This window comes from Thermobia domestica, chromosome 13 (genome assembly GCF_964235325.1).
Source record: "Thermobia domestica chromosome 13, izTheDome1.hap1.1, whole genome shotgun sequence".
NCBI lineage: Eukaryota > Metazoa > Arthropoda > Insecta > Zygentoma > Lepismatidae > Thermobia > Thermobia domestica.
In genome coordinates, this window is record NC_137466.1 from 191,531,490 (window position 1) to 191,552,044 (window position 20,555).

The window sequence follows — 20,555 nt, forward strand, 5'->3', positions numbered from 1 at the left end:
ACGTCCTCATGCACTACATCCCTGATCCCGAATCACGGCAGGGGTTACATCGTGTGACCCAGGGTGCTTGTCCTGTATTTACACTATTGGATAGGGTATCAGTACTCATCCTTGGTTTCTTTCGATGACATCTCATGATTTATGTATTTCCACTATATGTGTGAAATAAACACTATTGGCATTCTCATCACTTGTACTTTTCTCTACATGGCATTTTATGGTTGACTATTTATTATTTTTTTTTTATAAACCCGATTCAACTATTTTTTAATGGGCTACAAAAATCAGCTCTACTATACATTTGACGTCTGTTAAAAAAGCGCATCGGTTGTAGCTTCCATTTCTGATCTGTTCACGTTGCAAGTTTTAGGTCACTGGCTTCCAACTTTATTTATCTGGCGACCCCCTTTTGTAAATCCTGGATGCTTTATCCCCTCTCCCTCTATCCAGTTATATTTATAGTTAGCCTCTGTACGTTTTGTGAGACTTTGCCAATTGAGATGCACCATTAGTCAACTCTTTAATAATAATAATAATAATAATAATAATAATAATAATAATAATAATAATAATAATAATAATAATAATAATAATAATAATAATAATAATAATAATAATACTTCTTTTTTTTTTGCCTACGCCTGACGAACATACTCTCAATAAACAAAGGAAACTATTATTGAAATATTTGATAGTACCAAACATAACTTCGAAAATAATTAGATCATTGTGTACATATCCTTAGTGCATAAAATAAAAATCACTATAATTTATGAATAAGGATAAATTAATTACTTTGTACTTTTATTTGTCTAGATTCCAAATGACAGAAATGTAAATTAAAATACCTTGCTGACATATTGTTCCAGCGACGTTTGTAACGATGTCATCCCAATAGACAAATTTCCGTATAATTGGATAAATAATTCTGTCATGCCATAGTTCACCAATTAAAAGTAACACAAAGTAAAGGAGAAATAATCCAAGACAAACCCAAACTCCAGAACTAAATGGCAGCAGGTAGATGTTACTCAAGCTCGATAGAGGAGGCTTTTTATACAGAAAGCATGCTCTGAAAGAGTTAGTCATTTAGAAGGCAAATCTACTTTCCACAGACTTGTTTAAAGAATCCTGTCCACCCATCTTATTTCGTCAGAGTTGAGAGCGTAAGTACAATTTGACATTTTATCTTGAAATCCTCTTTCCTTGCCTAAGAGGTTGAATGTTAGTTAAAGAGATTTAGCATTTATCTCTATACATGAAAGAATACAGCATTTTTTTTTTTAAAAAAAAAGCGAGATGGGTTGCTAGGATTTTTTAAAACAAGGTTGTACAATTAAAAAGTGCACAAAAACATTAGTTTTCTAATAGTGCGTAACAATAAATACATGTGTTAGTGAATTGTACATTAAATTTTAATATGAGTGGTTATTTACGAGGTATACTCATGTCCAAAATTATTGTCGCATATCTATAACTGTCTTCTTGTAAGAATATAATTTGATAATAATTTTGCAGGGTACTTAATACTGTGTGTATAATCGCGAAATGTATATTTGTGGTAAATTTCATAGGAAAAGAATTATAAATACGAAAATTAGAATGAGTAAAACAAAATGTTGCTAAATGGGCAATCAAGTTTTATTTTCGTTTTATTGTTCTTATTTACTGCTCTTTTGACATGAAATTTGCCACATACATGTTTTTCCCAATTATACAGATATTAACATTATAAGAAATACCGGGCGCATTCATTATCAAATTATATTCCTACAACAGCGTATTTATAGACATGCGACAATAATTTTGGACATGAGTGTACATTCACGTTATCCATTTTTTTTCTCACTGGTAACAGATAGAAAATATGCTGTTTGTTTTAAATACGCGAGCAATTGTTGCATAAAGACCTGGAAATGAGAAAAGTGTCCTCCAGGTTCCGTCAGCATTCGTGACACCCACTTGGAGAACACTTTTCACATTTTCATGACTTTATGCAGGATTGTGTGTACAGATCTCAAAGAAATGCCACCTTTGGAGGCGATGTGTTCCACACTCATTCGGCGATCTTCCAAAATAACTTTCTCTACTCGTTCGATCATGATAACAGCTCGCGCCAAGTGAACTTTGTGGTGGACAAACACCGTGTGCGTGGATTTCCTCGGGGTTCCCCTCCTTTCTTCATTCCACCATTTCATTCATTTATCATCATCACCGTCTCCTTTAGCCTAGCCAGCATAACCGTGGGACGTAAAACTCAAAAATTTTATTTAATTTTTTTCGTTCGATCATGTCGTCAGACGAGCTTGTGCGAAACCGAGATTGTTTTGGCTTGTTGTCACAAGACGTTCTGCCTTCTTTGAACACCAGACACATCCATGACACCACCATCACGTCTCACTTAACTGGCGATAAATTTCAAGCGGTATCACACACGCAAATGGACAAAACGAATGATTATACATTGTTCTTGTAACGAAAATGTCGCCTTTTTTAATCAGCATCGCAAGTATCAAAACAGCTATCACTCTCAGTGCTACCGCTAGAGTTCTGTGTCCCATACGGTGTTGTCACCTAGCGTATCACTCGCCAACACCAAACTGCACGTTTCTATCTGTTTCCAGTCCTAAGAAAAAAAATGGAGGTGTTATAACTTGAATGTAGCACGTAATATACCCATATTTTTAATTACTATTCTCAATCTCTCATTGTAGTTTCTAACTCAATCATTTTCGCTTCCTTGCTGTTCAATTAAAATGTGTTAGACCGCTAAAAATTTCTCTGGATCGATAACTCTTTATTAAAGGAAAGAGACATTACTGAATCTACTATACTAAATGATTTCGACCTTTTATAATTCAAGGTTCAACAGATAATATAAAAACTTTAATAAGGTACTGATCTATCAGTTTTAGAAATAGGGAAGACCGCGATAAAATAGGCACCTTAATTGCTTTATCTCGTATAATTTTTCGTTTTCTGGATAAGGATTTTGCAGCGTGTATATTGTAATCTCTATGGTATTATGTTAGAGGCAACAGAACATTTTATGTTTTCTAAATTATAGTTTTCGTAACTACCTACGAAATGACCATCTTGCTCCGAGTATCTTGGTAAAGCGATCCCTTAACGAAAGACCATTATATCTTTCAGTGGCATATTTACGATTTTGTTTCGGGGGGGGGGGGGCTTGGTTGACTTTATTCCTGGAAAAGTGAAAATTCTGCCAGATATTTTATTTACTTTAAAATAATAAATAAACATTTCGGGGGGCCTTAATCCCGGAAGCTCTTAAATACGCCACTGATGTCTCTATTGTTATCTCAATGATACTATAATATTGCTGAACATAATGAGCATACAGTTCATACAGTAGCAAAACACAGTTGAGCAATGCTAACCACGACCTCTACCGAGGTGATTATACAAAAATGGAAAATAAATAAACCAGAGTTCAAAATGTTGCTCTCGCTTTAAACTTTCCGAAAGCCCGAGTGCACAGGAATCACAAAATCAGCTATTTAGCACAGTTACAGAAACAACTTTTATATGAAGTCTTCACAATTTTTGTCATCATGAGCTAATTTCAAACACAACAACGAATCCATCTTTTATCACGACGTGGCCGAGAGTAGGCGTCACTTCAGAAAAGCAAGCAACAGTATATATTTATTTTACTCTTCGGAACTTGTTTTCTGCCCTAGAGCATCTTGTATAGCCGGTCTTCGAAGACGGAGCTTGTGGAGGGGTCGAAGGAGTCTTCTTCGTATTTCTTCGTGTTCCGTCGGCGATGATTGAAATTTGTCTTTTGCTTGCTGGTGGTTGTGCCAAAGCAAGTGATTTTGTTTATTAATATGAGACGTTTCCAATATTAGGGGATATTGCAATATTCAAGCTTATTTTAGTTAAATTTAAACTATGTTTTGTGGGATATTGTCAGATTGACATAATTTCTACTACCATTGCGTGTTGTTCCATATTCTAAAATAAATTTAAAGATTTGGTATTAACTGGAACCCAATTTTTTTTTATATTTGTTAACTCACTCTTATCATACTTATACTTTGATTCCTTAACACGAGAGAGTGCAGCATGCAAATAATTTTGACACTGTATACCGTCTTCTAAGAGTATTTATTAAATTCACTTATGGAGAAAATTTTCACCATTTTATACTTTGTAATGAGAAATGCTAAAGACGGTTCTTCTGTATCTCTCCTTACTTTTGTAAAAATTTTGGTTGGTGAATGACATAATTGTTCTAAATTTTCTCTATAACTTGTAAATTTTAATATTATAGTTTAAACTCACAAATAATGTTGTCATATATAGTCACATATAGTCAGGGCCGGATTAAGGGAGGGGCCTAGGGGGGCTATAGCCCCGGGCCTCCAGGTGGACAGGGGATTCTACTTTGATCAAAATCTCAACTGGCTCTCTAAAAACAATCATCATCATAAAATAAAATATGACCAAAAATATGAAATATGTTCCCTTATATATTTCCTACTATACTTTCACAGAAATGTATTAGGCGAAGTCAGCAGAGATCATATATTTTCCCGGGGGACGCGGTGTCTCAGTGGTAAAGCGTTTACCTCAGGTGTTTGGAATCCCTGGTTCGATTCCAGCTCGAGCCGTGTGGACATTGTGGTGGACAAACACCGTGGGTTTTCTCGGGGTTCTCCCGTTTCCTCCCACCACTTTCTTCATTCCACCATTTCATTCATCTCTCATCATCACCGTCTAATTTAGCCTAACCGATATAATCGTGGGACGTAAAAACTTAAAGATTTCATTTCATACATTTTTCGTATCCCCAGGCCTCCAGAAGGGTTAATCGGGTCCTGCAAACAGTGTTCTCACATATAGTTAAAATTCACTAAACCACGAGATGAAAACAAGACAAGAAGTGCATTTTTAAATTCGAGATGACACGTGAAACATGACAATTCTCGTCTCCTTTTCGAGACGAGGCTAGAAATTTCTCGAATCCCATGGGTGACATTAATTCACCCAAAACTTATATCTCAAACACTGGTTTAGTGTAACATGATTCATACCATAAAATTATAAATTGATAAAAAGATTCTACGAACACAATGAAGAGCATTTATCTACAGTTTAAAGACACGCAAGTCATTACCTCTCGTGATGCGGAAGGACTCTGTTCAAAAAGAAATGAAATCTTTAAGTTTTAGTCCCACAGTTATGCCGATTAGCCTAAAGGAGACGGTGAAGATGAGAAATGAATGAAAATGGTGGAATGAAGAAAGTGGGAGGAAACGGGAGAACCCCGAGAAAACCCACGAGCACGATGTTTGTCCACCACAAAGTCCACACGGCGCGAGCTGAGATCGAACCAGAGACCCCAAGCACCGGAGGTGAACGCTCTACCACTGAGCCACCGCGTCCCCAGGACTCTGTTCAGATGTAGATGAAATGAAGAAGTAAATTAGGGCATAAATTTACAAAACGCGGTGCGAGAAATTTTGAGATTAGACGTGAAACACTTTTCAAGAATCCAGTTGAAACGGAAAAGGTTCTTCGAGAAACGAGACAAGACGAGGAAACGTTATTTCTCATCTCATGGATAACACTACTCACAAATTATGATAGAATTCAGAACAGTTGTGTCGCCCCAGCTAGTAAGAAAAATAGCTATAATCCTGATGGTAACCTAAAATTAACGTTAACGTCAATTGACTGTGTTATATCACGTATAATTACATTCTTCTACATTAAATTTGTGCCTAACTATAAAGTCACTGTAGTATAATTTCACCAACTTACCTGAAACGTATTGTTTCCGAAATAAAGTCTATTTTTTCCAAAGCTTTTGAATCCATTAGCATTCCTGTAACTCCAACATCAATTTCGTTACTTGCAATTAATTCTTCCAGCTTTTTGTTATCATTAGCGTTCAATATTGTAATTTTAAGGCTAAAATTAGAATAAAATATTTGATCTAGCTTTTGCTGAAAGTTTTAGAATAAAATTTATAAATTTCCAAATCATTTGATTAGAACTATTATTTATTGATAATATTTTTTTTCTTATTTTAGTTTAACGTTCTGCAAGTATGCTTCAACATTAAAGTAGATGTTAATTATAACAATAAAAGAAACAGTGCAATGAAGAAACGGGAGGATTCCTAAGAAACGCAAGCATATGGTTTCCATTTACCACAAAGCCCACTCGAGGCGACTTGGGATCGAACCAGGCACACCACACACCAGAGTACTACTGTACTACTAAGTTGTCGTAGCTCCGAGAATATCGTAACGTTTCTAGGGAGGGGGGGATCTAAGTGCCAAATGACTGGGACAAAAATTGGCATTTGCTGGCATTTGCTAGTGCTTGTCATAGTCCGACAGCATTCAAGAAAAGTAAAGAATATTACCGCCAGAAAATAACTAAGTTATGAATTGTTTATCTCAGTAATAATAATAAAGGAATACGTTTATCTTATAACTAAAATTTCCCATTACGGAACAGAAATCATTATTCATTGATTTATTTTAAACAAATCTTTAAGTACACACTGCATTAGATTAGAAAACTTAATTAGATCTCGCTCGTGGTTATATGGGAGACCCGGGTTCGATTCCCGATGGGAGCTCATATGATTTGGAACGTTAAGCTCTAGTTCACATCTCATACCGTATAGCCTCGGTGGTAAAAGGGCCGCTAAAGTCCCATCCAACCACAGCAAACATATATATAAGTAGGCCTATTAAAGATTAAAAAACGAAGGTTTCTGAGTACGGCCCATAGGAGTTAAGGTTCCATTTTATTTATTTATTTATTTATTTATTTATTTATTTATTTATTTATTTTTACCTCAGCAGTATTAGAGGTGTGTATAATAAACATCACACTTTGGCGACATTCACCTCCATTAACCATTCAACCGTTCACCTGCCTTGCGTGTCCAGACGAATGACAGTAGCTAAATTTTCCATGTTTGAATAAGAAATACATTAAGTGGAGCATCAAGAAAGAAGAAATCTGGTTGCCTAATTTCAAAATGTACACAAAAAGTTAAAATTGCAATTACACGAGAACTCTTGAAGAACCCAAATTTGTCAAACCGTCTTTTAGGACGAAAGTATAAAATTTCTGAATTCAGTGTAAGGAAAATCAAGAAAATCACGGATTCAAGGTTGAAACATTTAAAAGTGCACCATTTTACACAGACGAACAGAAGAAGCGCACTAAGACCAACTGCCGCAAACTCTCCAACAAGAAATTCGTGAACAAGATTGTGATCATGGATGATGAAACTTACTGTTACCAAACCTTAGCGTTCGCACTTGTTTCCAAGTATGTACACATTGATAAACGTCAGGTTAATCCTAGTAAGTTCGTAAAACCTAAAGACAGGTATGCGAAAAAGTTCTTGAAATGGCAAACGACAAAGCTTCGCGTGTTGTTGTACGAAGTAGGACAATCAATGGTGACCGCTATTTAGAGTACATTGGAAAGCTTTTCATTCCATGAATACATACAGAATTCACAGGACATAACATTGTGTTTTGGCCCGATAAGCCATCCTTGCATTATGTGAAAAAAGTGAGAGACGCGATTACTAACGCTGTTATAGAGTTTGGCGGCAAAAACGAGAACGCGCTAGAAGTTCCTCTGGCTAGACCCATTGAACATTTTTTGGGCTCTAGTAAAACGCAAAGTGGCTAAAAAGCATATTTCCATCTAGAATGAGAATGTGCAAATAAAAGTGATCGGAAATATCAAAAAAAAAAAAATGCTCAAAAGTAGTGGACAAGCGCTTTTCCGGAAGTTCCGGTTCTAGCTTCGAGAAATCGGCCGCAAGGGTGTCTACAGCATCAAATAGTAAACTACTTCTTTTTTTAGGTATTATTTGTTTATTATGTTAAGATGTGTTGTGATTTCTCAAGAAATAAAAAAGTTATTACAAAAATTCAAAGTTCTCTTAACTTAAATTACATACAAATTACCTTGATTGCAACTCTCAGAACTAGATTACTTTTTCATACATCAGCATAACATTTAATTATTACCTGAAATTCATTGATGCAACCAAATGTCTCATTATAATGTAATTAATTTTACTCCAGGCATCAAAATGGTCAATCTCGTAATCTAGTGATTGTCCTGAAAGAATGGGGCTGTTAACCTAGAGACCAAAATAAAAATTTTTAATTAAAAAATAGATATATATCGATGCATGACGTACAGTATAATGTCATTATTTAGATATAAAATGTTTTAAGTGTTTAACATGATATGTCTTTCGAGGTGCAATACTTAAAGTAAATCATTTAGAATTTAACTTTATAAGGAATTAGTTTAAGTCACAAACTGAAATTCATCTTCTAAAAGTACAATCTGGTTACAAGAGTAATATTGATAAAAATTATTCTGAATATTTATACTTTTCCAAAGTAGTAAAGATAAGTATTAAGTATTATGTTGAATATTTATATTTTTTAAAGTAGCAAAGATAGTGAAATATATTGAATATTTATTCTTTTTCAAAGTAATAAAGATTATCTTGAATACTTACATATTTACAGTGGTAAACATAAATATTATTTTAAATGTTTATACTTTTCCAAAGTAGTAAAGATAAATATTATGTTGAATATTTATATATTTTTACAAAGTAGCAAAGATAGTGAAATATATTGAATATTTATTCTTTTTTAAAGTAGTAAAGATTATCTTGAATACTTACATATTTACAGTGGTAAACATAAATACTATTTTAAATGTTTATACTTTTCCAAAGTAGTAAAGATAAGTATTATGTTGAATATTTATATTTTTCAAAGTAGCAAAGATAGTGAAATATATTGAATATTTATTCTTTTTAAAGTAGTAAAGATTATCTTGAATACTTACATATTTACAGTGGTAAACATAAATACTATTTTAAATGTTTATACTTTTCCAAAGTAGTAAAGATAAGTATTATGTTGAATATTTAGATTTTTCAAAGTAGCAAAGATAGTGAAATATATTGAATATTTATTCTTTTTCGAAATAGTAAAGATTATCTTGAATACTTACATATTTACAGTAGTAAACATAAATATTATTTTAAATGTTTATACTTTTCCAAAGTAGTAAAGATAAGTATTATGTTGAATATTTGTATTTTTTTCAAAGTAGCAAAGATAGTGAAATATATTGAATATTTATTCTTTTTAAAGTAGTAAAGATTATCTTGAATACTTACATATTTACAGTGGTAAACATAAATATTATTTTAAATGTTTATACCTTTCCAAAGTAGTAAAGATAAGTATTATGTTGAATATTTATATTTTTCAAAGTAGCAAAGATAGTGAAATATATTGAATATTTATTCTTTTTCGAAATAGTAAAGATTATCTTGAATACCACATATTTACAGTGGTAAACATAAATATTGTTTTAAATGTTTATACTTTTCCAAAGTAGTAAAGATAAATATTATGTTGAATATTTATATTTTTTCAAAGTAGCAAAGATAGTGAAATATATTGAATATTTATTCTTTTTTAAAGTAGTAAAGATTATCTTGAATACTTACATATTTACAATGGTAAACATAAATACTATTTTAATTGTTTATACTTTTCCAAAGTAGTAAAGATAAGTATTATGTTAAATTTTTTTTTCAAAGTAGCAAAGATAGTAAAATATATTGAATATTCATTCTTTTCGAAATAGTAAAGATTATCTTGAATACTTACACATTTACAGTGGTAAACATAGATATTATTTTAAATGTTTATACTTTTCCAAAGTAGTAAAGATAAATATTATGTTGAATATTTATATTTTTCAAAGTAGCAAAGATAGTGAAATATATTGAATATTTATTCTTTTTTAAAGTAGTAAAGATTATCTTGAATACTTACATATTTACAGTGGTAAACATAAATACTATTTTAAATGTTTATACTTTTCCAAAGTAGTAAAGATAAATATTATGTTGAATATTTATATTTTTCAAACTAGCAAGGATAGTGAAATTTAATGAATATTTATTCTTTTTCGAAAGAGTAAAGATTATCTTGAATACTTACATATTTACAGTGGTAAACATAAATATTGTTTTAAATGTTTATACTTTTCCAAAGTAGTAAAGATAAGTATTATGTTGAATATTTAGATTTTTCAAAGTAGCAAAGATAGTGAAATATATTGAATATTTATTCTTTTTCGAAATAGTAAAGATTATCTTGAATACCACATATTTACAGTGGTAAACATAAATATTGTTTTAAATGTTTATACTTTTCCAAAGTAGTAAAGATAAATATTATGTTGAATATTTATATTTTTTCAAAGTAGCAAAGATAGTGAAATATATTGAATATTTATTCTTTTTTAAAGTAGTAAAGATTATCTTGAATACTTACATATTTACAATGGTAAACATAAATATTATTTTAATTGTTTATACTTTTCCAAAGTAGTAAAGATAAGTATTATGTTGAATATTTTTTTTCAAAGTAGCAAAGATAGTAAAATATATTGAATATTCATTCTTTTCGAAATAGTAAAGATTATCTTGAATACTTACATATTTACAGTGGTAAACATAGATATTGTTTTAAATGTTTATACTTTTCCAAAGTAGTAAAGATAAATATTATGTTGAATATTTATATTTTTCAAAGTAGCAAAGATAGTGAAATATATTGAATATTTATTCTTTTTTAAAGTAGTAAAGATTATCTTGACTACTCACATATTTACAGTGGTAAACATAAATACTATTTTAAATGTTTATACTTTTCCAAAGTAGTAAAGATAAATATTATGTTGAATATTTATATTTTTCAAACTAGCAAGGATAGTGAAATTTAATGAATATTTATTCTTTTTCGAAATAGTAAAGATTATCTTGAATACTTACATATTTACAGTGGTAAACATAAATATTGTTTTAAATGTTTATACTTTTCCAAAGTAGTAAAGATAAATATTATGTTGAATATTTATATTTTTTTCAAAGTAGCAAAGATAGTGAAATATATTGAATAATTATTCTTTTTAAAGTAGTAAAGATTATCTTGAATACTTACATATTCACAGTGGTAAACATAAATACTATTTTAAATATTTATACTTTTCCAAAGTAATAAAGATAAGTATTATGTTGAATATTTAGATTTTTCAAAGTAGCAAAGATAGTGAAATATATTGAATATTTATTTTTTTCGAAATAGTAAAGATTATCATGAATACTTACATATTTACAGTGGTAAACATAAATATTATTTTAAATGTTTATACTTTTCCAAAGTAGTAAAGGTAAGTATTATGTTGAATATTTGTATTTTTTTTCAAAGTAGCAAAGATAGTGAAATATCTTGAATATTTATTCTTTTTTAAAGTAGTAAAGATTATCTTGAATACTTACATATTTACAGTGGTAAACATAAATATTATTTTAAATGTTTATACTTTTCCAAAGTAGTAAAGATAAATATTATGTTGAATATTTATATTTTTCAAAGTAGCAAAGATAGTGAAATATATTGAATATTTATTCTTTTTTAAAGTAGTAAAGATTATCTTGAATACTTACATATTTACAGTGGTAAACATAAATATTGTTTTAAATGTTTATACTTTTCCAAAGTAGTAAAGATAAATATTATGTTGAATATTTATATTTTTTCAAAGTAGCAAAGATAGTGAAATATATTGAATATTTATTCTTTTTAAAGTAGTAAAGATTATCTTGAATACTTACATATTTACAATAGTAAACATAAATACTATTTTAATTGTTTATACTTTTCCAAAGTAGTAAATATAATTATTATGTTGAATATTTATATTTTTCAAAGTAGCAAAGTTAGTGAAATATATTGAATATTTATTCTTTTTCGAAATGGTAAAGATTATCTTGAATACTTACATATTTACAGTGGTAAACATAAATATTATTTTAAATGTTTATACTTTTCCAAAGTAGTAAATATAAATATTATGTTGAATATTTATATTTTTTCAGAGTAGCAAAGATAGTAAAATATATTGAATATTTATTCTTTTTAAAGTAGTAAAGATTATCTTGAATACTTACATATTTACAGTGGTAAACATAAATATTATTTTAATTGTTTATACTTTTCCAAAGTAGTAAAGATAAATATTATGTTGAATATTTATATTTTTCAAAGTAGCAAAGATAGTGAAATATATTCAATAATTATTCTTTTTAAAGTAGTAAAGATTATCTTGAATACTTACATATTCACAGTGGTAAACATAAATACTATTTTAAATATTTATACTTTTCCAAAGTAATAAAGATAAGTATTATGTTGAATATTTAGATTTTTCAAAGTAGCAAAGATAGTGAAATATATTGAATATTTATTTTTTTCGAAATAGTAAAGATTATCATGAATACTTACATATTTACAGTGGTAAACATAAATATTATTTTAAATGTTTATACTTTTCCAAAGTAGTAAAGGTAAGTATTATGTTGAATATTTGTATTTTTTTTCAAAGTAGCAAAGATAGTGAAATATCTTGAATATTTATTCTTTTTTAAAGTAGTAAAGATTATCTTGAATACTTACATATTTACAGTGGTAAACATAAATATTATTTTAAATGTTTATACTTTTCCAAAGTAGTAAAGATAAATATTATGTTGAATATTTATATTTTTCAAAGTAGCAAAGATAGTGAAATATATTGAATATTTATTCTTTTTTAAAGTAGTAAAGATTATCTTGAATACTTACATATTTACAGTGGTAAACATAAATATTGTTTTAAATGTTTATACTTTTCCAAAGTAGTAAAGATAAATATTATGTTGAATATTTATATTTTTTCAAAGTAGCAAAGATAGTGAAATATATTGAATATTTATTCTTTTTAAAGTAGTAAAGATTATCTTGAATACTTACATATTTACAATAGTAAACATAAATACTATTTTAATTGTTTATACTTTTCCAAAGTAGTAAATATAAGTATTATGTTGAATATTTATATTTTTCAAAGTAGCAAAGTTAGTGAAATATATTGAATATTTATTCTTTTTCGAAATGGTAAAGATTATCTTGAATACTTACATATTTACAGTGGTAAACATAAATATTATTTTAAATGTTTATACTTTTCCAAAGTAGTAAATATAAATATTATGTTGAATATTTATATTTTTTCAGAGTAGCAAAGATAGTAAAATATATTGAATATTTATTCTTTTTAAAGTAGTAAAGATTATCTTGAATACTTACATATTTACAGTGGTAAACATAAATATTATTTTAAATGTTTATACTTTTCCAAAGTAGTAAAGATAAATATTATGTTGAATATTTATATTTTTCAAAGTAGCAAAGATAGTGAAATATATTCAATATTTATTCTTTTTCGAAATAGTAAAGATTATCTTGAATACTTACATATTTACAGTGGTAAACATAAATACTATTTTAAATGTTTATACTTTTCCAAAGTAGTAAAGATAAGTATTATGATGAATATTTATATTTTTCAAAGTAGCAAAGATAGTGAAATATATTGAATATTTATTATTTTTCAATGTAGTAAAGATTATCTTGAATACTTACATATTTACAGTGGTAAACATAAATATTATCTTGAATGTTTATACTTTTCCAAAGTATTAAAGATAAGTATTATGTTGAATATTTATATTTTCCAAAGTAGCAAAGATAGTGAAACATATTGAATATTTATTCTTTTTAAAGTAGTAAAGATTATCTTGAATACTTGCATATTTACAGTGGTAAAGATAAATATCATCTTAAATTTTTATACTTTTCCAAACTAGTGAAGATTTTCTTGGCATTTATATTTTTCCAAAGTAATAAAAGTTGATATTTTCAATATTTATAATTTTCCAAAGTAGTAAAGATAAAAGTTATCTTAAATACGTTGATTGAGTTTAGAAAAGGTTTTAGTACAGTATAAATATTGTGAAACAAATTGAACACTTAACCTTTACAGCCGTATGCAGCTCCATCCCATGTAAATCAGGTAATCGAGTGTATGCATCGCTTTTATTATACTTGAGGCCAGTTTCAGGTCTCCACGACCCCACGTTCTTAATTGTCAACATTTCCTTTGGTGATATTTTATGAATGTCATATAAATGTACAGTTGCTGAATAATTACTAACAGCAAGATATACCCTACTATCAATTAGGATATTTAAGAAATTCCAAAATTTGGGAATTTCTAACCCAACATTAGATCCGTTTTCAGCTGTATTTGCTGTTAATGAGTTGGAAAGTAGAAGCCATTGATAACGTATGTTAAAGAGTCTATACTTCGAAGCCTGTAAATAGATATAAAATTACTTGTTGTTGAATAATTATAATGATAATAATATTGCAATGCTGCAAATAGTTTACGAACAGTTTACAATACTTTATGGTATCAGTGGACAATAAAAGCAGTACTTAAAATAGGAAAGAGATGGGAAAAAAGAAAACTAATACAACACAGACTACAGATACAAGTCCAGTAAGCCCTTTGTAACGTTCACAAAATATTCATAGTCTCCAGATTCAATTTGCATGAAGACAGACGAACACAGGATACGGGAAAAACCAAAGAGGTTTCAGTTTCTTTTCCCGCTGAAACTAAATTACGTGAGTGGAGATTGTGGCGCCGCCACTCAAAAGAGTTGGGTACCACGAGCTACTAAAAGCAAGAATGAATCAAATCATTCAGAGCGCGTGAGTCTCATAGAATTAGCCAATGATACACTTGGCTACTGCCAGTAGCAGACAATGCAATTAGTTACAACTCTAGCCGGCAGTGTCGCCGGTATCACTTTCGTTGCATTGTGGGAACGATTTGAATTTCAATTAGGTATACAGGGAGTGGTGCATCAAGGTCATCAGTGGGAAAAGCAGTTTTCTTGAAATATTTTGGTACAGTGTTGGTAAACCATCATCTAAAACAGTGGTGCCCACCCACCCTCATGTCCATGACGCACCCCCCCCCCCTCAATTGTCTATCCGTAGGTGTTCTTCCATGAACAAAAAATCTTTTCGATTAATTTTTACACCCCCTCAAACATATTTATATAGATTTTCAACCCCCCAAATATTTCAATGACGCAGTTTGCGTCATAGCCCCCCCTTGTGGGCACCCCTGTGTAAAAGAACCAATCAATTCCTACAAAATTTTATTTATCTATTTAAAGAATCGGTTAACTTTCTTAAATTTTCAAATTCCAAGTATAGTGGAACTAGTTTTTTAAAATATTATTATTTATTATCATTATTAGTAGTAGTATTAATATTTTATGTTTCTGAGAATAAAGTAAATCTATAAGTTATAATCATATAATACTTGAGATTTTCAATGTTTCTCAAAAATGACACCTACCTAGTTTGACCAATTTTGTTCATATAAATATCTGTTCAACATTTACATACTTTAGTGGTCAACCTCCTAATTGGGTCCTTACAACTATTATATCGTCTTGCATAGCGGTACGGTTTCCACAATATACACTCAATCTTCGTAACACATGACTAATGTCCTTTTGGTACCAAAAGACGCCGGATACCCGATACTGTTGGTTCGAAAGGTACCACATGTTTAACTAATAGGATGTCGGACCTCCTTTTACTTGAATTACAGTGTTTAACTCTCGGGGTAGGCTAGCCACTAAGTTTAATACAGGGGACGCAGTGGCTCAGTGGTAAAGCGTTCACCTCCGGTGCTTGAGGTCCCTGGTTCGATCCCAGCTAGCGCCGTGTGGATTTTGTGGTGGACTAACACCGTACTTGTGGGTTTTCTCGGGGTTCTCCCACTTTCTTCATTTCACCATTTCACTCATCTTTCATCATCACCGTCTCCTTTAGCCTAATGGGCATAACCATGGGACGTTAAACTTAAAGATTTTATTATTATTATTATTATTATTATTATTATTAATTATTATTATTATTATTATTATTATTATTATTATTATTATTATTATTATTATTATTATTATTATTATTATTATTATTATTATTGGATTCTGTGTAACAAAAATACGTCGAATCTATATCCCGGGGACTGCAGAACAGAACTTACTTTTTTATGTACTCAATAATAAATGTCTATCTAACATTTTAATTGGTGTCTCTTTGGAAAAACTTAACAACTAATGAGCTATTTTGTATTTGTACAAATAGTGTCTAATCAAGCTAGCAATTTCCATTTCCAACAACATTTCTCTCCTTCAATGTTTTCATATTTCTACTCATAATGGAGTTATCCTACAGCCCAAGACTTTTGATACACCTTGTATAGGTGTAATCAATCTATTACTTTGATAAAATATTTTAATTGGATCATTTAAACATCATATCTCATACCCTATTAAGTTTTCTAAATTAAGATTGTCATTACCCAGAACAAAATATCCCAACTATGGTCACAATCTGAGTCTACAATGAAACTATTATCATGACTACTATCCATTCGAAGACTATTAAACATTTCCATGGCAATTTCTTCATTATTACACATACAAACTCTGATGCCTCTCGAAGACAAAAACTGGATAAATGCAATGTTACCTAAAATAAAAGAAAATATGTTAAACGTGGCTCATTAAAAAGTTAATGTAAAATTGGAAAATAAACAAAGACAGTTTTACCCATTATGTTGTGTGGATTAAACGTTGAGTGTGAACTCGGGTTTCGAAAACAAAATTGTGTGCTCCTAGTTGTAACTAAACGAGACGACCAAACGGGTAGGAGAAGTTTATGTAACTCGAACAACCCGGTATATTTGTCAGAAAATGTACAGTATTATACAGTGTGGCCCAAAAGGCTGGTTTCGGGCCTGTTACTAAAAATGATATAAAAACGAATCATTTTTATTTTGCCCGTTTCCCGTAAGTGAAAAGAAATGAAATATAACTTACCACAATAATGGATAATGTTATTCTACACCCGAAAATATGCATCGAAAGAATTTTCAGTGTTGCCATCCATAGAAATTGCAGTGTGGTCAGAATATGAATTACCTAAAAATTTAGATTAAGGCAAGGACTAGAAAATGAACTCAAAGGTAATTGATGACTTAACTTATCATGTTGGCTCCTTGTTAACTACTTTTAAATAATATTTGTTTTGTCATAAGCAAAAAGTTATTAAAATTACACATATATGCTGATTTATTGATTTATTACACATCAACCCCGTTATTAGAATCAGAAGAAAAAGCCTACTTACTAACCAGGAATGTATCAATTATCGTATATTTCTGATAATACTTTTTCTTCTTTAGTCTAATGTCACAATTATGTTCTTTAGGTTAAAGGGAACGGAAGGTTGATGAAAGCGACTTACTGCTAAATTATTTTTTCCGTACTCCAATCGGAACTACGTGCATCAAAGGCACACGCGCTAGCCACTAGACCATCAGTTTTATATGCTGTATAATCTGTATTATGTGTGTATATAATGTACGAAAATAAAATACCTAGGTATATGATATTAATATTTCTATGTACTTACCTTCATCCCAGCAGGTAAAAGCTGTAACAACAGACAGCCTCTTGTACGACAAAAAATCTGCAAGAAAACTGAAAATGAGTTCACGAGACTCGCTTAACGAGATATATGGTAAAATTAGGAGACAAAATATATTTAACCAAAACATCTTGAGATGATATAACATGTCGTAAAGTAAAAAATCCCTCTAAAAAGGAATGCAATAGATTTGCGTGCAAGAGGGTGTAGCTAAAATCTTTCATTAAATATGTTGGCCTGTAATTCTGCAGTTCGTAATAATGGTTTAAAAAGGATTGTATTAAGGCAGTACATGATAATTTGAAACTTGCCAGACGTTTATACTTTAGTAAAATAGTTGCAAAAGATATGGAACAAATTGTTAAATAACTTTAGTACATTCTGTAATCAGAGACAATTTTCTATCATCATCTTTGTTGACTTATTCTCCGTTTAGAAATAAAGATTCTTTTCACAAAATTATTTCAGAGTACTGAAAATGTGAATTTTTTATTGATCGGTTCCAGGATTAATTCTGCGATCAACGGCAAATTTAAAGTTGTCTTCGTAATAGATAGAAATAAAAAATAGACTGGAATAGTGTAACATTACAAATTAACTAAATTTCATGAATAAACATGTTAACTTCTTTGAATTGTATGCGCAGTATTTCAGATCCCAATCCAAAATATTCAGTGTCAAAAAGAAGGCCAACTTTCAAACTAGTACGAAAAAGAGTAAACTTATGTTATTAATACAGCCAAATATTTTAGCAAGAATAAGTTATGTTATCGATTCTGTCAATTTCATGAAATAAATTTCCTCAGTCTGAAATTATTTGAAGAACTTGGCCAATTGGTTATATAACAGAACTAATTCATAGAATGAAATTAGCAGCACATACTAATAAAGCATATAAATTGAAGGTTTACCGTATTTCAAAACTTACGAAAGTAGATATAATAACTTACTTTGGCTGAAAAAATTTGACTGTATTAATAACTACCCAGTTGGCCAAGTTCTTGAGTAATTTTAGAATGATGAAATTGATATACCACTATTTACAGAACCCACAAGTCAGAACCCCAGAACCCCAATCTTTCAAGTCTATCTACAGTTGCAAATCGAAAGCAGATAGGTGAATTGTGGCAAAGCTATCACATGCAAAATCGTATTGTCTAGTTCACTACGTTTCTGCTTTTCGAATATTTTTATTTGTTTTGAAGATATTGCAGAAAAACTCTAAAATTAGCGGTAGTTTAATTTCGCTGTAGTGAAAACCCTTAAGATTTGGTTCTTGTGTACAAAAGGCCATTATTAGTGACTGTGTGTAATTTGGCATAGCTAATGTTATTAGTTATTCAGCAGTAATGTCATGAAAATGACAATTTTGGTCTATGAAGTCGTTCGTGTATAGCTAGCTTGCACGCTTCGATAGGAACTTATCTGATGAAGGGAAAAAATCTTTCAAGTCTAATGTAGGCATTTTAATCATTTAGTCTGATGAACTAACGGCATTATATTTCACACTTTTTTCTTTTACTTCTGATATTTGTTTTCTTCCTAAAAAAATTAATTAAATGATTTTCTCATTCAATATAATAGAAATAGAGCTATAATTGACATCAATATTGTCAATCATTTCCCTACGTCACCACGTTTCATTGCTTCATTTGCTTAGAAAGCTTAAAAGACTATGAAATAGACATTAAAACTGTAGATTTCAATAGACACGAAATTCAGATGGAATTCAAAAAGTTCCTAAAATTATATCTTTCACTGCTGCAGATTGCAACAGCAGTTCTCGCAAGTGCAAAAGGTCGTTTCACGTTTATGATAACGAATTTGGCACCAATGATAACTTTTAAAATATCGCGACGCCACCAGTGGTTGTGCCCTATTTCTTACCTATCATCCTTCATCTTAGTTTCCGCTGAAGGAGACTGCGTTGTGCGACCGCATAGTTTGATCAATTCTCTTCCACTCCTCTTGTTGATGAACTTACCAAAAAGTGTACGTGGCTGTCGACGCTCCAATGCTGGTTTCAACAACGAGAACTCACAAAAATCCATAAAAGGATGCATCAGGGGATTTCATAGACTTATATGTAAAAGAGATTACATAATTTCTCGTTTCACGTGTCATCTGATTCATTAGTGTTTATATCAATTTCGCCGTATGACTAGACGTTTTGGACTTGTTCTGGTAAATGGCAATGCCAGATGTGTTACTGAAATATAAGGATAGGGGGTTCCTGTCCTGTCACGTGGCATGGCGCGTCCTCAGGTTGCAGAGAAGGTCTTCAGATATAGAGGTTGGCTGTGAATACAATGAATAAAGTAGTCATGGGTTGACACGTGATGGTCCTCCAGCTTAGGGGTATAAAGGCTAACAAAATCATTCTGTAATAAGGTACTTGTTCAGAAACATTCACAGAAACTTCGGACCAGGACTGATAACTTGGCACGACCACAACAAAGTAAAATGGACATGAGATTTGGAACATGAAATACAAGAAGTCTTTACAGGGTATGCTCATTAAAATCCGTAACAAGTGAGTTAGGAAAATGTAGAATGGACTATTGAAAATTCAGAAAGTTAAATGGGTAGGAAAGAGCAGTCCAGCTAGAAATTTTACCTTCTTTTACGGGAAGGAAACAAAAATCACCAACTAGGAACAGAGTTTTTCGTTCACAAACGAATATAAGCAATTAAATAAGTTAACTTTCTTAATGATTGACTTTCCTGTCGGTGGTGTGATATTGACACAACAGAAGATAAGGATGATAATATAAAAGACAGTTTTTACTTGAAGTAGATCGGATATTTGAAATGAAATGAAATGAAATTTTGAGTTTTACATCTCACGATTATGCCGGCTCGGCTAAAGGAGACGGTGATGATGAGAAATGAATGAAATGGTAGAATGAAGAAAGTGGGAGGAAACGGGAGAACCCCGAGAAAACCCACGCACACAGGGTCGGATATTTGACTCGCTATACCATATGAAAATTTCATTAAGGAATTTCAGTGCGAAGGTAGGTCGAGAGG

At 30.5% G+C, this 20,555-nt stretch overlaps 1 protein-coding gene across 1 annotated transcript in view; it reads right to left on the reverse strand.

Annotated features, from left to right (window-relative positions):
- The window catches only part of LOC145667909 (uncharacterized), a 45,187-nt gene extending 25,599 nt beyond the window's left edge, over window positions 1-19,588 (reverse strand). The window contains exons 1-6 of the mRNA XM_081735335.1: window positions 19,413-19,588; window positions 17,511-17,578; window positions 16,396-16,565; window positions 8,043-8,158; window positions 5,794-5,943; window positions 4,807-4,847 (exon numbers count right to left, since the gene is read on the reverse strand). Coding sequence (XP_081591461.1) covers window positions 4,807-4,847; window positions 5,794-5,943; window positions 8,043-8,158; window positions 16,396-16,565; window positions 17,511-17,578; window positions 19,413-19,588 — 721 coding nt within the window. The remainder of the gene's footprint in view (window positions 1-4,806; window positions 4,848-5,793; window positions 5,944-8,042; window positions 8,159-16,395; window positions 16,566-17,510; window positions 17,579-19,412) is intronic.
- Window positions 19,589-20,555: the final 967 nt, after the last annotated feature.